This window comes from Loa loa, assembly GCF_000183805.2.
Source record: "Loa loa unplaced genomic scaffold supercont3.46, whole genome shotgun sequence".
Taxonomy (NCBI): domain Eukaryota; kingdom Metazoa; phylum Nematoda; class Chromadorea; order Rhabditida; family Onchocercidae; genus Loa; species Loa loa.
The window spans coordinates 49,036-65,473 of NW_018108226.1; the positions used below are offsets into that span (position 1 = coordinate 49,036).

The 16,438-nt window shown below is 33.4% G+C and overlaps 2 protein-coding genes across 2 annotated transcripts in view; one reads left to right on the forward strand and one right to left on the reverse strand.

The window, feature by feature from the left end:
- Window positions 1-4,881: 4,881 nt before the first annotated feature.
- Window positions 4,882-5,941, forward strand: LOAG_06834 (hypothetical protein; the record flags this gene model as incomplete). Its single annotated transcript, XM_003142370.1, has 2 exons — window positions 4,882-5,063; window positions 5,674-5,941. Coding segments are annotated over 2 exons (450 nt in total), but the record flags the coding sequence as incomplete, so codon positions are not given.
- Window positions 5,942-9,558: 3,617 nt separating this feature from the next.
- The window catches only part of LOAG_17159 (patched family protein), a 10,514-nt gene continuing 3,634 nt past the window's right edge, over window positions 9,559-16,438 (reverse strand). Inside the window, exons 6-19 of the mRNA XM_020449818.1 lie at window positions 15,098-15,281; window positions 14,708-14,837; window positions 14,430-14,533; window positions 14,108-14,254; window positions 13,490-13,621; window positions 13,052-13,189; window positions 12,846-12,914; window positions 12,360-12,585; window positions 11,883-11,988; window positions 11,348-11,461; window positions 10,857-11,041; window positions 10,555-10,680; window positions 10,200-10,342; window positions 9,559-9,865 (exon numbers count right to left, since the gene is read on the reverse strand). Coding sequence (XP_020306589.1) covers window positions 9,710-9,865; window positions 10,200-10,342; window positions 10,555-10,680; window positions 10,857-11,041; window positions 11,348-11,461; window positions 11,883-11,988; window positions 12,360-12,585; window positions 12,846-12,914; window positions 13,052-13,189; window positions 13,490-13,621; window positions 14,108-14,254; window positions 14,430-14,533; window positions 14,708-14,837; window positions 15,098-15,281 — 1,960 coding nt within the window. The 3' untranslated portion in view covers window positions 9,559-9,709. The remainder of the gene's footprint in view (window positions 9,866-10,199; window positions 10,343-10,554; window positions 10,681-10,856; window positions 11,042-11,347; window positions 11,462-11,882; window positions 11,989-12,359; window positions 12,586-12,845; window positions 12,915-13,051; window positions 13,190-13,489; window positions 13,622-14,107; window positions 14,255-14,429; window positions 14,534-14,707; window positions 14,838-15,097; window positions 15,282-16,438) is intronic.

Genomic DNA, 16,438 nt, shown 5'->3' on the forward strand with positions numbered 1-16,438 from the left:
TAGGCATAAAAGTAATATATATATATATATATATATATATATTTATGGAAAAGGAGTAAAGCATCAGAGTCGCAAAGTAGTACAAATCTAGATTTATGCAACAGAAAGATGGAAGAAAACATTCTCGATGTTGAAAAACCGCAAAATATGAATTTCTGGGGTAAAATTTGGCACAGTTCTTCTTGATTAATAAACTTGGAATGTACCATTAATTAAGAGTATAAAAAGTATCACCAGTCAACGATATGTGAAGTATTTATATTTATAAAAAATTAGCCACATCAACTTCACAGTCCATCGCCCAGTTATCCAGATAAATGAAATTTCTCCTTTATCGAAAATGAGTTGGAAAATTTTTGAAACTGAAATCCATCAGGATAAGGACTTTTCGGTATGGTGCTTTGCAGCAAAAAGTCACGTCAAAACAGTGTGATTGAATGTATGATGAGACTGTTTAAAAACGTTAAGAATTTTCCACAAGCTGAACTATTCTCATTCTCCCTGGTAGTACGGCAAAATATGGGTTAAATAAAATTAAGTAGGAACAAAAGAACCAAAATAGGGGTATGGAAAAAAGCAACTGGAAATCTGGCGAAAGCAAATAAGCAAATAAACCTTCGTAAAGACAGAAGGTAAAAATCAGTAAGGTAAAAATCGGTAATTGAGAGTGCGACTAATTGTTTCCTGAAAATAGATCGGCATAAAATCAAAGCAAAAAAAGAGACATGTTATGACACAGCAATTTGAAAAACGCCAAATCATGATTTGAGCTACAGAAGTCATCTGAGGCGCCATATAACTAAAAATTGAAATGCGCTAAGGTTGAAATTAAAAAGTGATAAAAACTAAGCGAATGCAAACACAATCAACGTTCATATATAAACATGGCGCAAGATAACGCATTCTTATTCTGATGAAATACCATCCATCAGGCATAAAAAGATGGAAGGCTATGTGGAACAGATGAAGTCTTGTTATATACGACCTACATACCCGATTCACAAGATTCGTTTCCCACATTATCAGTGTGAGATTTTAAAAATTTGAAATATGTTTATCCATGCTTGGAAAGAAATTAAAACTGTAATTTCGCATATCTATGAGAAAATGAGATGGAGCAGTGATTTGCTCATGTGTCTCCCGCCAATTTATAGCCTGTAAACTTGCTCTTCTACCAAAAAATCATGATATACATAGCGAAAAAAGTAAATTTCGCTGTGGTTGACGGTGCCCAGTATACGATGTTCAGGTGGAAATATTAAAAGCTTCATCAAATTTGGGATGGAGCTTTTTGATAATGATTGTTAAAAAATGATCGGCATAAATTCAACAAGCAAAAACTCATGTGGAAGAAATCATGACTTTAGTGGTTGATATATTGAACAAAAATATTTTTTGAATTTGTAGGAAAATAAATTTCAAACGTCTGGGTTGAAGTGGCGAAGTTCAGCAATTCAGAAACGATATATTAGCTCGCAACGACAAAATATGCTATGCAAAACACAAAATTATATGTGTTGACTAAAACTCGACCAGTCTCCATTGTTTCCCACTTACACTTGCTTTTCCTACTAAAAAAACCTGCTAAATACATATCTTGTAAGGAAGTTTTGATGATGAAGAATGGTTTCTTTCAGTAAGCAAAATTTTAAATTAATCGTGAAATTTGAAAATGTTAGCAATTTGAGTACTGATGCGAAATGTTGCACTAATACACCACATAGCGTAAACGTAAATGAAATGACTCGTCTTAACCATTTGCACTTCATCCTTTCAAAGTAAGGGCTCGTAAGCAGCACATTATAACCACCTATGGCTTATCTACGACAGAAACACGACCATCAAGCATATGGATGCAATTAATGGATGAAATTCCATATCATCCATTCAAATAATTTATCATCAGAACTGCCCTGAAATCAAGGAAGACCCAACGAAACGCAAAGAAATCCAACGAAACTCTTTCGCTCGGAACAAGTGGAAGCTAAATCCTCCTTAAAACTAATAGTGTAGCGATCTATTTTAATGACTCTGTTTTGTCTGAGGTCATTACGTAAATCGTTGTGACCAGCAGTGAGATCATATTTTAAGTCATCCGTATTTTGAACAGATAACCTTACCAATAGTAATATAAAAGCATCTTGAAAAAAATTATTAAGAAAAATCAACTTTTCTACGGAGAGGACTTCAAATGTCCCATAATTTTGTAAACAACAAAACAGTTCTTCACACTATCGAAGTCTGCTATGTCGTAATTAGTTCATAGTTTCTAAACCAGAAATTGAAAAACTGACGGTCTGCCAAATATAAGATTGACAACTGTGGGTCGATGAACGCCTTCAGCACAGTTCTGTTGCCCGAGGAAGATATGCTGGACTGAATGAATGATACTCTAATAATACTCTAATAAATAGACAATTCGAATGATCCTTATTTAGGAACTATAAATTGACGAACTATTGCGGGATGCAACATTCCAACGGTTCTCCATGCAAGCCATGAAAACCTAATCTCAATGGTTCGAAGATAGTTTGGCTGATTATAAATGGAAAATCAATTGTTCAAGCAGCTGGCTGGTAAAAAGAATTTTAACCACCACCACTACATCCTTTTTCGAAGAATCATCATAAGGCAACCAAAAAAGAATATGCTAACAGTTGAAACGTTGCTGAAATACCTTTTTTCTATGTTCTTAGAAAAAATACATTTATTTATAGAGTATATAATTGACGTTTGGTTTTTGAAGTTATAGTTTGATATTCCTCGTACGAATCTCTCAAACCAATCACATTCGGCTTTTCTATTCCTTAGTCTTTTTTTCCATTTTCCATTCTTCTCCTCCTTAGTGAGAAACTAAGGAATGAAAAGCCTCTGCTTTGACAGCATAGCTGAATTCAGTCGGACAAATTAAACAGTTTCATGTGATCAGTTTATCGCGTTGATTGGGCCTCGACATGATGGACGTCCTACGCGTAATCCTGTTCGTCACAATGTCTTTTCAACCTCTCGGAATTTCCAAGAGGTATTTGCTTCAGTCCATTTAATTCCACTGCCAGTTCTCTCCTACAGGATCGAATGTTTATATCAGAGATAAAAATCGAGAGTCGGAAAAAGGCCATACATTGAACCTAAAGGTCGTATGAAGTTTGTTTCAGGTGTTATCATTTTCAAATACCTATGTACTATTAGTCGAGAATCTCACCAAGCAATAAGTAAGCATATTGAAATATTTCAACATGAATTTGATTCAGAACTTCAAAATCACAACGTTGTTGAAGCAAAACCTACAAGAATAAAGATAGAAGAAGTACATTAGACTTGAACATGCTGAATATCGAATAAATTGCCTTCTCTTGCTCAAGCGCCTATCCGTAGTTTGCAGAAAAAAAGAAATCATCGAAATAAAAGCTAGTGTGAATTCGCATAAAGCACAAAGTACAATCAAATTTTTTAATCTTACAGATGCAATGGTGAAGGAATGAGGATGACTGCTTTGAAAGATGCTTTAGAGGGTTGAAGTTCACATTCCAGTAGACTTATTGCCAGATTTCCAAGTCTTCATTGATTTGATGTATTGAATATAAAAATATTTTTATGAAATTATTGAGGAAGCCTGAAAAATGAAAAAACTTATTCATGTTTTACCACTTCTCAAAAGAAAGGACAAATATTAACAAAGCAAAAATGGTTTTTGGAAGGAATATTTTTGCTCAACAACACTAACACTACAGGTGAAGCATGCAAGCGAATAACGAAGCGGAAAGACGTCATTTCTGTTTGACGATGTTTCCCTTCATTACAATTCCTTCAATAATCATTGTAAACCCAACAGGTCTGTGTAGTCATTTAGCCCTAAAAGTTCTCTATTTAATATCGATATTCCAATCCATACACAAAGATAAAAAAAAGGTAGAACGGATGGATCAGATCATCTGTCGTCATCGACTCATCAACTTTTACACTACCTGCTCAGAGATGGTTCCGGCCACTTTCCTCACCATTGGAGTATCAAATTTAGTATAATTGTTTGCACCCATAATTTTTATAATATGATTAATCGCCAAAGAAATCGACACATATCTCTCAGTGTGATAATGTCAGCACTGCAAAGATCACTAATAAAGGATAAGGAGAACACATATGGAAGAGACTCTCAGTGTGCAGTCAAACCTGTACTGTTTTTAACGTTATCTCATATAGCGGTCAAATCATTTACGCTTTACCGATAACAATGTTACGAAAATTATTTAAGAAAATTGTAAAAAGTGGAAACCTGAAATATACTGAAAGAGTCGACCTAATGCGATTATAAAATCCTAGATCATCTATAACATTTGCAGATAACACAGCCATTTCAAATATCACAACTTGTGTCAATTTCTAAGGCGATTAATTATATTATAGAAATTATAATGAGTATAAACAAAACTTTTATGGAATTCTCTCGGTGCTATTTAACTGAGAAATATTTTTCTTTTCGCATAATCTGACTAAAATGAACACTAAACATATGCAAGATTCACCCCTTTCACTCTCGTAATTTTGTTAAGTTCGGAATGTAAAATTCTGGAAAAAGATGAAAACATGAATGATCTTTTCCGAAGTACCAGTACATTTAATCTCATAGTGACTAAATGTTAACCATAACTTTAAACAGTGTTCACATCCTCAGTAAGTTCACGAGAATTGTCAGTCGGCGATTTTCACAAAAGTTGCGCTACATTCCTGATTTCCTATTTTCTCTCATTGTTCGATACATCTCCTCTAAATTTCTACTCCCCTTTTTTCTACTCCGGATTACTACAACAGTGATTCTTTGGCAACCAAGTAATTCTGAGCCTATGGATCAAAAAAGCTTCATTGATATTTTTTCAACTAAAGAGTTCATCATCTGATGAAAAGAAAGGTTCGTCTAACGATGACGAATCCGATAATTCGTCAGGTCCTTCAATAGACACATCTAAAGCTCGTAAAAAGAAAAAGAAAACGGAACCGAAAGGTAAAGCGGCGAAAAAAGCGAAGTCGCTTCCGCAAAAGAAGTTACGTGCTGACGACGAAACCGAGTATAATGATGTTGTTTTTTTTTGACAGCACGGATGGTCATCCAATGTGCTCTCAGTTTTCAAAGCTTGTTTTCCATCACGTCGTAAAGCAGAGAAGAATATGGTCATAAAGATCAGTGATTAATGGAGAGAGAGAGAAGAAGGCTTATTCTTATTTTAATAAACATATCAGAAATAGAAATAAAAATAGGAAACAGTTGGGCATAAATTCGAGATAGAAAGAAATGAAAATAGGAAAGTCGATCTGCCCGAAGACCACAAAACTTCCACAGTTTAAACAAACATATGAGACGACTGTTTAGAACAAAGCACTTTCTGAGGATAAAAAGCATTGCAAGCCAGTAAGAGTGGGGAAGTAAAAGAATAAACAAATTTTCAGAATAAAACTAAAGTCCATTTAGTTGGGGTGTATATAGAAAGATGTTCAAATACAGTGACGTTTAAGTAAGTTGGGCTTCGAATAAATATATGCCTAAAGAAGTAAACAGGGCCTTTCGGATTGACACATAAAAATTGAGCACTTAAAAGAGGACGGGATGAGGAATTGTTGACAGTTAAGGCAATCTGATATGTGGAAGGATTAACAATTGCTAACTAGTGATACTTTCAGGAATACAACATTAACAGCAACAACAAGAGCAAAATTTGAAAAAAGTTCGGAAAACTTGAGACATAATATGGAAGGTCGGATACGCATGCATTTTAGCAGGAACTTCCTTGCATATTTAGCATTGTTGACAGGAACAGAAAGAAATAAGTATACATCCAAACAGACAACTGCAAGGCAACCAACACGCACGCACTGCCCTCTTGTTGATATGCAAGCGTTCGTCGTCATTGTGCAAAAATCAATATCTCATATAAAAATGCTTGTCTGATGAGGTGAACTGGAGAATTTCAGCAACGGTTCCAAATTCTGGAAATAAAGAAAATTATTTATCGAATTCTTGTAATAACTGTAATAAGACCTGGATACCCTGGAAGAAGTGGTGAAATTCAATTGAAGATTTAAAAAAAGATTTCATGAAAGCTCAAGCTACTGGAAATTTACATAAATTTAGTTATTCCGAAGGCGAATTAGCAGATCTAAGTGATAAAGAGATAGAAGGAAGAATTACCTTCGTTTTTGCATCATTTTTACTCTTCTTTAAAAAAAGATTTCAAGAACTTTTTAACTAACTAAATAACAGATTGTTCCGTTTTTCCGCGAAAAGAAAATATGATGAAAGATTTTTGAAAAGAATTACTGCTTACATTATCGATGTTAATTAGTAATTGTATACTATTTCATTGGCTGAGAGTGGAGAAATTTGGGTAACAGTTAAACACGCAAAGCAAACCCCTATTTTCTACAGCTTTATTAGTAGAGGTACGTGATGTGACAAAGACTTGCCTCCGTCTAAAATATCGGTAACAAATAGAAAAATTTTAATGCTGATTGAATACGTGCTTTGGGCCCATAAATCACTTGTTATCAATTCAGGTCCACTTTCATCGGAGTGAATACTTGCTCTACCGCTGCTCTTTTTATTTCAAATTTAAAAAAAAGGAAATCAAAAAAATTCAAATTTGAGTGGTTTGTTTTACTTAACATTTAATGTTAATGTAATGTCTTTTTGGCTTATTTAAAGCTTTTCGTTCCTGCATTCCTTCATGATTTGACACTGTCCAGTAGGGTTGGTGCAATGACACATGCCGCCTGAATTTCGCGATTGATTTGCATATCGAAATTCGTCTGACACTCAAGGGGAACAATTACCCGTTGATCAAAAAATACGAAAAATTAATAATTTTCTAAGGCAAAGAAGAAATCCTCGCGATATTCTTTTATCAGATTGGAAAATGAAATTAAGAATTGTTTATAAAAATTTCTTTACAGACTTTTGCGACTTTTTGCATCGATCATGATTCAGGTGTTACTGGATTTTGTGTGATAATTTGACCAAGTATTAAGAGGACCAAACACTAACCCTAGCGGGTTAGGGTACTAACTCGATCACAAGAAGAGGTTTCTCACATCTTTTAAAAGGAACATTTTCATGTTTGTGACTGTGTAAACTTTGTGTAAACCGTTGTATTGCTTAATTAATGAAATCAAGGCTAAAATGATCCCTCCAGTTTGTGAAATTTGTACTTTAGATAAATGAAAATTACATTACTGGATTGACTGAAACTACTGCGAAAGAATTAATCCATGCAGCAACAAATGTGTAAATTAATTTTGAAAGTTTTTAATGATATCAGAAGATTAAGCTATTTCTTTCTTTCTGTGTTGACCGAGGCATTAATGAGAGGCAAGCGAACAAGTTTTTGTGGCAGGTAAGAATTGAAAATCTTTCAAGCAAACGGAACAGCATAGAAAGGTTCTAAAATATAATGATAACGTAACCTGAGTATGCTTCTTATGAACATCCGGAATGTGACGATTGCTTACGTATTCCATTTGACTGATTAATTCGAATTATATCGCCGAATTTTTGAGCATGATCAGCTCAGCAATGATTAGCTGTCTTCGTTTGCGACGATCAGCTTTATACAGATTCAGTAGTGTAAAGAAAATGATGAGCATTTATTCGATAAAGAATGAAATGGAAATTATTCTTGATGAATTCACAGTCTAATGTACAAGTTAACTACGGGACCCTCGTCATCCAATATTTGATTATGTTAAGGATCCAATAAGGATTGTTAATGGTTGCTGTCAGTTATCAACTGCTATTTGATATAGTAATATCAAAACAAATGATATTTTCTCATGGAAATTTTTCCTTTACTTTTATATAAAGAAGAAATCAAAATTTGAATATTTTAACAAGGATGAGTAATATCAGATGAAGTTCATATTGTAATGACCGCTCTCAGTCTTTGGCTCTCATCTAATCTTTGGTATCTTTGCATTTCCAGCAGTATTTCAGGTCACTCTCAGTTCATTAATCTAATCAATCGAAGTAAGCAAATCTATCACTCAAATGATTTACGGTTGCAAAAAATATGGCACAACAAAATGCATTCCAAGACTTCACCTTACTATAAGCAGTTCAAAATAAATTGTTATCATCACCAGCTACAATTATTTAATAAGGTAACAATTGAAGATTGAAATGCTCTAAGAAGATGATTGAATTTCAATATGTGAAACATTTTTTATTATCGTCTCCAACGTTAACATTCCAACATTGAAATAATTTTGGCATTATCTGTCAGAAGCATTGTCGCCTCAATTTTTTGGTTAAATTGCTCTACTAGCACACAACAAAAAACATTTAAAATTACTCTAAACGAATTTCTCGCAGTAATTTCCTAATTTCATAAAGATTATTCGCACAAATAATTAAAGATAGCGCCGCTCCAATTTATAATTCAAGTTTAACAACATGTTCGTTTATATGGGTTTTCAAATTTAAGTATCGATTCCCGATGATAGGTTTATCTCTTGCGGAATTGGTACTACAGAAGACATTTTAGATTCAAATAATGATAATTATTTAATTCAAATAATGATATTCAAATAATGATAAATAATTATCATTATCAAATAATGATAATTATTTAATTATTTTTTCCAAATTATTTTTGAAGAAATTCATAGATCATCGAATTCAAAAAAAACTGCATGATCTTTTCCCTTATCCAAAGAGTACCATAATGTTCTTACAGCCACATTTACACCACCCAGAAAGAACTAACTGCAGTGGTGACAGTTTCATCTTCTCAAGAGTCGCTATTAAAATATTTCTTATCAAAGTCGCTCTACATCTCCATATACATACATTCCATTTCTTCCCGACTCAATAATACTCCAAAGTTCATGATATACAGTATAAGCACTTTATTTGCATGCAGAAAGTGCAGAAATTTTGATAAACGATGATTTAGATCGTTTCTATTCTAATAATAACTATTAGTACAAAGTGACCTCACGTACCACGAGAAAAATACATGTTAATGCGCCTTTTCGCTGCAATATTGTATTCCAATTTGTTTTTCTAATCAGCGATTTCGAACTAACTGAAACTGAAATTGATTTTACATTTTCTGCGCAGAAAGGAAATATCTGTACAATTGAAGTTACAATCACTGTCACATCATCTTAATTATAAAAAAAAAAAAAATAACTTTAATGAACTGCTTCAGTTTGGCCATAATAACATCTTCAGCACTGTTGTCGAAAGGACATTATGATTAGCTATTTTAGCCTGAGTTTAATTTGATTAAATCCAGTAGGACTTCGGAATTGTTTCGTAGAACGTTATGTGATAATAAATATTTCTTACCATTTTTAATGAATTTCTTTCTGAGTTGATTTGTAAAACTTACCGAATAACTTTTATCATTTTGAGGGGATAAAAAACCAGTGCAATGTTTCTTATGCAATTTGAAATGGCAACAGTTGTGAAGTCGTTTTTTTATGGTCATCTCGAATGGCAAACATTTTTAGGTTCCCTTTTTAAGTATTCATAGTTCAAGTATTTTCAACTTTTAAGAAAAAAAAATGGTCGCTTTTCTGTGATTATTCTGTAAATTAACAATTAATTTGAAATCATTTGATTTCAAAGTCATCAAAAAAGTCAGTAAATGTTTTCCTCAAGTAATTTTTTTCCAAACACTTGAAATAACTAGCAAATTAATTAGCGATAAAGTTGATATCATGAGGAGAAAGTAACAGGAGAGACAATCTCATGTCTTCGTAACCTTCGACAGAACTGCATTAGTAGATCGGTGAGTACAAATATACATGGAATGATAAGTAAACCGTGAGAAACGCATAGAAAAATACACAGCAACATCGTTTTCACAAACACCTGAAATTGGTTAGACCTGAATTTGATGGAGTATTACATTTCAGGTGTACCAGACAACTCTTGACGGTTGAGTTAAAAGACAAAAAAAAAGCGCGCAATTCTCTTAGCCTATAAAAAAACTTTAATTCCACCCGAATTCCTCCCGTTAAGGAGGGGTTCAAGTTTGTGCAATACCATTTGAAGGCCAAACAAGAGAAAGGTTGATGTTTCACTTAGGAAGAACAATTATCAGAATTATCTCTTCATTTAGAAAGTCAAAATTAGCAAGTCGAAATGTTCATTATTGCATCTAAATCTTAAAGCTAAAATTTATGTTAAAAAAGGGAAAACATGCCTGTGCTATATATAGCTCTTTTAAAAAAAGACCAAGCAAGCATAAACTTGTGCTTATCGATGCTTGCAATGCAGGAAGTGCAACCGATGCAAAACATATCCGCAGCTTCTCCTTTACTGTTAATTGGTGGTTGGTAATTTTTCCTGAAATGTGTAGTACCATATTCTGAACAAAATTAAAATTCCAAAAAATCAATAAATTTCGGTTTTCCTTCGTTTCCCTAATTCTATCTACTTAGAGCCTAAGCCTTATTCCAACTCCAATAGACCACTTGCAGTCTTTCGCTTAAGAATGATCAAAATATCTTGTTCGATGGACTGAAACTATCATAAAAATCAGAGTAAAGGCTTATTACCATTATCATTGTAATGATAAGCCACATGAGCAGGTATGTCAACGCTAAAACCCATTGAAATTAACAACGCAGCCATCATGATCGGTTCCAAATTAAGGCCCATTAGAGTCACTATTCCAACTATACCTTTAAAAGAAAACTTTTCTGCTAATTTTTGACAATAACTGCGCAAAGCTTAAGGTAAATATTACATGCTAATTCATACCAAATCAAATAAAAAAAAGTTGTTTTGAAATCTCTAAAAGTCACATAAAAAAGTTTCAAATAATATTAACAAAAAAACTATTCCAATAACAACAGACTAGTCATAATGGAAAGGATAGCAGCCGATACGACAGCCACTGTGAATATATCGTACAAAAAGATAAAAGAAATGAATGCCATGCAAACTAATATGCCAAGCGCTGATTGCCATGCATCTGTTGCCATATTATCAATTAAGTCCAGGAACATTGCATCGTCCATGAAAACTGTCACGTTGAATTCCCTGGAAGATGAAACTTCTTTCTTCATTATACATAGTCCTGTTATGATAATATTCTCATTATTGCTATCAATTGCTATCACTATTTTGTCATCACATTAGTAAACAAATGTCATTATAAAGGTGATCAATTATCAGTTGCCTTTTAAGTTAATGGCAGTAATCATCAAAGAATATAGCAACCAAACAACCTTCGCGAGGATTGTTATCTTTTTCGTAACTCGATTTAGATGAGACAAGATTCAAATTTTCGATCAAGTAAGTTTGCGGAACATTATTCTTCAGTTTTTTGAGTGTTTCACTACAAACCTGTATTTATCTATAATGTTGCGCCATTTATTCAGCAATACACCCCTCTGCGGCCAATCCTTCAAATTTTCACCATAATAGGCGGTTGTAAAGAAGAATCTTAGCAAGTGACCACTGAAAATAAGTCTTTAAATCAAGCGTAACAACTTAGAATTCAATTCCTTTTTGGACAAATCAATGTCGAAATTGTGCTTATTTATTCAAATCAATTTTGCTCATTTATTCGACATAACGCAGGCATGAAATGTGCTTTGTTGCTGAAGCTAAAATACAATGAAAGCAGTAATCAATAAGGTTTAGAAATAAGGTCAAGTTTGCAATCAACGCATAAGACTTGGCATACATTACACGGCGAAATGATTAGAAAGAATTTAGAAAAGTTTTCGAATACAAGAAAAGTTTGAGAAATTCAAAGTTAGATTCGGATTTGTCTGAAAACCAATTGAAAAAACATAAGAAACAGTTACAGATTAAACTTAAATAAAGTAAGCTGACATAAATTAGAAGTGAAGTTCAAAAGAGATGTAGAAATTACGTTGCTTTGTCGAGAATCAAAAAACCGCGCCAACTCTGATATTCAGGCCAGTCTAAAAATATCGGCAAATCCTCTTCTTTAAGTATAATGGAGCCATTTATTGAATCTGAAATTTTATGCATAAAAATTAAAATTTGAGAAATGAAAGTTTATGCGTCGAAAAATGACCTTACCAGAAGGATAGGGCTGTTGCAGAAATTTCGTTCATTGTTCATTTATGGCATAACTGCACTATACCGAAGTGTATGCACACACACGCGCACAAATACATACACTACATACATACACATACACACACATACATTACACACATATACATACACACATGCACGCACACATACACGCGCAACACACAAACTGGCACGCGCATACGTGGACGAAAACATGCAAAATCGCATCTCGTTTGTCATTACGAGAGCAAATCAACCCTAGGCATGTGACAAATGCACTTCACTCATTATTAGCAGTGGAACAAACCATAGTTGTCATCCGCCTCATTCAACTGTTTTTCGTAATCAATGAAATCACGAATGAAATAATTGGTACTCTTTGCACCCCAAGAACCATTCATATGTTCCAATTCAGAAACCATTTGATTGAGACGTTGCAAACGATAAACATCTGACAGATTTCCAGGATTGTTCACATAAAACTGTGCTACAGTATGCTCGGGTATCTGATACGATTGCAACAGATTGTTCAACTAAACAAAAAGCATTGAATTTTCCAAACTGGCGTAAACAGTGAGTATTTTAGTACACCGACATGTGTATAATGTTAGAAATCTGTATTAACTTTGCTTGTGCATTGCTGATTGCTTGCGCAATTTCTAAAGCATAATTGATTATTGGCTATCCGGTCATTCAGTTTAGTATGTAATTTATTTGAGCTGGTTACTTTATGATTAATAAATTCATAGCTTTCCAATGCTTACTCCTTCTAATTTCGTATAGGAAAACAAACCTCAATAAGTGGTGAATCCAATGGGAATAATTTTTCCGATGTTAATTCAATTTTGGTTTGAGTTATCCCCTGAAAAACAAAAAGTCAGAATCTGCTTTACGAACTGAACTATATTCCACTGCGGTTTTTAGTTGTTAAAAGATGGATAAAAAAGTGTAAAATGCTCTACCGGAAACATTAGTAGTGAATAAATGTTAAATGCATACAAAAATTGAGATTATAATTAGAAGAACCCATGAGCAAAATACACCAATGGCAAAAACTTTATTGGTGACCAATGTGACATAGTCTTCAAGTATAGACGTGTAGATATTCTTCGCATGTTCACGGAAATCTTGTGAGTTCTAAAAAACACTCTCTCAATATGTAATGAGCTATACTATTTTTAAAAAAACATTTAGAAATATTTCAACTAATAGTGTTTTGATCCAGCATTTCTATTTTATAATGGGAAAGAGAAGTTTAAAAACGATAAATAGGTGAGTTAAAGCATATGAAGAGTACTAAACTTCCACTAGAGAGGGAAGCTCTATTAGACAAGACATATTATATTGTTATTTAACCTCTGACCCGGTTACGACCTTTAACTTTCACTCCTGTTTCCTTATTCCACAAATGGATGTGATTGATGGCGAAAATTTCACCTTTCCGCAATAATTTATTATTGTGCCTTTTTTCTCGTTGTCAATTTTGATTGAATGAGTATTTTGTTGTTCGGCAGCTATTTTTATTTCAAAATGTCCAGCAATACACATTATTGCCGAATAAAATGTTAACTGAAAAGGTCAAAGATTACTTTCCTTGCGCAAATACTGGATTATTCAATTATATTAAAAATTGAAACTGTTAAGTTTTGCTCGCAAAATCCTAAGCCAAATTTATTTACAATTGAAGAATGGAATGAGGTAATTTACATCAAGGAAAAGACTTAATTGAGTTAATTAGTTGTCACGCAGTAGTTTCTAATCTGTCGTTTCTTACGAATAATTATCTTTTCCTTTATTTATCGCGCAAACAAAAATGGAACACTTTGAGAACAGCGTGTAACTTTGGAATATCAATGAACAAATATGTACCAACTTTCATAAAAAAAAAAAAGAAAACTGTGAAAAGGAACATTAAATAGAAAATGCCATTAGTAAAATGATGGAAATATCCATTCGAAGTATTTTAAATTTTGAAAGTTTCGAAATGTGTATAAGGTAAAATTTAAATATTTGATGTTTTTGATAATTCACAATGAATTGGCGAAGCGAACTGACTTGATAAACGTAATCCATGAAAACGGATGACATATTTCCAAAACATAGTACTGTTATGGAAGGCGAACCAGTAATGGAGCCAACTGCATCAGCCAGAATATTCGTCAAGGCTGATATTAGGATTGCAGGTCCAGTTTCTTCTAATACCTGAAATATTTGACGTCTTTATCGAGAGTCAAGGAATAGGTAGTCTCATAGCTGCTTTACTTTTCCATGAAATCGATCATTACAAGTGGTTCCCTATTCGATTGAATTGATCAGAAGAGCCAAGAGGTCAGCCGCTTATGCAAATCTACGAAAAAAAAAAAAAATTACTGATTACCAGTGCGAGACGATATGGGACGCAATCGTCCTTGACAGGATGTAGATTACATTCTCTGGTGACACGCTGCCATGCGTGTATCATCAAATAGGCATCGTCAACACCTGCAAAATAAATTTTGACAAAAGATTTCAACAATTTCACAAAATTTTTGGATTTAGGGAGTTTTTTTAATAAATAAACAGAATTAGAGCAAATGAATATTCGAAAGCATGAAAGAGTTGCATGCCGCCACTTACTTGTAATGGATATTCAAAAGCATGGTCATTATAGCTTACCGATGGCAAGAGTAAGAATTGGTGTTACAGATAAAATGGCATCATACCGTACCCCACTGGTTAACAGTAATCCGATGGCTGTTGCATTAGCCATTAGAGGACAAATACAGGCGAAGAGAGCCAAGTAGATCTGAAAAATTAAACAGGTGACAAACATGTCTTCGAGTATTGTATGAGGATTCAGATCATATCTTGTCCAGACTGGACTATTTTTTAACCTGGGATCATTTCCTCAATGAAACTGTTGCATCAAAGTGCTTGAAATCCCTCCACTAGTTCTTATTATCCAAACCATGATATCCTTTACTCATGACTGATAAGTCGGCAAGGACTGATAAGAATTTCATCATTATATCCATACAACTTGGAGATTTTCTTCTATTATCGAACTTTATAAATGCTCATTTGTTGCATATATATTGCGCTGATTATCGTTGACATTGTTGAGCAAATGAATGTAATACCAAAACCAATAACCAAATACGGTAATATACTTAGACCGGCACGGGATATCTCATAATCAATGTAATCAAACGATACCATCAATACACGAACGTGTTTTGCCTTGTAGTCGCTAAAAAAAAAAAATTTTATTTTTTAATTTTTTATAATTTTTTTTTAACTTTTTATAATTTTTTATAATTGGAATAATTTTCCAAAAACTGTGATATTTTTTAATCACAGTTTTTGGAAAATTATTCCTTTTCTTTAACCTCGAATTTGATGTTTTTTCAACCGCGTAATACTGTGACAGCAAATGTGCTTTCAAAATACTGAAATTTATTTTTCGATTCGTAAGAATTTTTGTAAATATTGACAATTTGACATTGATTTACATGCTTTGCATTGCTCTCATACCAGAGGGCTTCATTTCCATCCTAATTTGTTATAGAGGATGATGACTAGATGACGTCTTTTGAAGAGGTGTCATGACCTTTAACTTTCTTGCTGGGTCAAATTTCTAAGTATTTAATATCTTACTTCAATAAAACGAGTAATGGCAATGGCAAACCGAAACCATTTATAGTCATTTTAGTTGGATACGTCCAGTTGAGAATCATTTTTTTTTTCACAGACATAATATAAAACGCGCATGATTAAGGCGTGCCTGCTAGTTTGATATCACTACATCGTTAGTACTAGTTTTGCACGTGAGTGACGTACAAGATAGTTTCAAGTTTGTTAACATTCGCGCTACTTCATGGAAACTTACTTTGACGCTGTTAAAAATGTGTTAGTTTGACATCCGACGATTTTCCGTCATTTTGAAGGAAAAAAATTTGCATGCATCTCGTATATCGCCAATAGGTTTTTCGCTTTGTGAAAAGCTTTCTGATAGTATGAACAATGTGTCGCATAGATGAAAATATTTGTAATGCAAATACTTCGGTTGAACGCTTTAGTAATTGCTATGACTGAAGGGATAAACATTGTCGACGAAGCCGAGAAAGTGCTATGAGTTGTTTTAATTAGAATTCAGAATATTTCTCATACAAATGGTTTGTTACAGAAAATCAATAAAATAAATATTTCGATACCTAAAGTGATGAATCATTCATCCAAATCCAACTCTTCCAATTTTTTAACCAATCTTAACTGCAATGTTTAAATGTTGTGGACAAAACCCTTTGTTGTGAATTCTTTTTTTCAATCCATTAATCAAGCTTACATGCAATTGTCGGAATGTTGCAAAGAACTTATGTACAAATGTCAAAAACCTCTAGTCTGCCA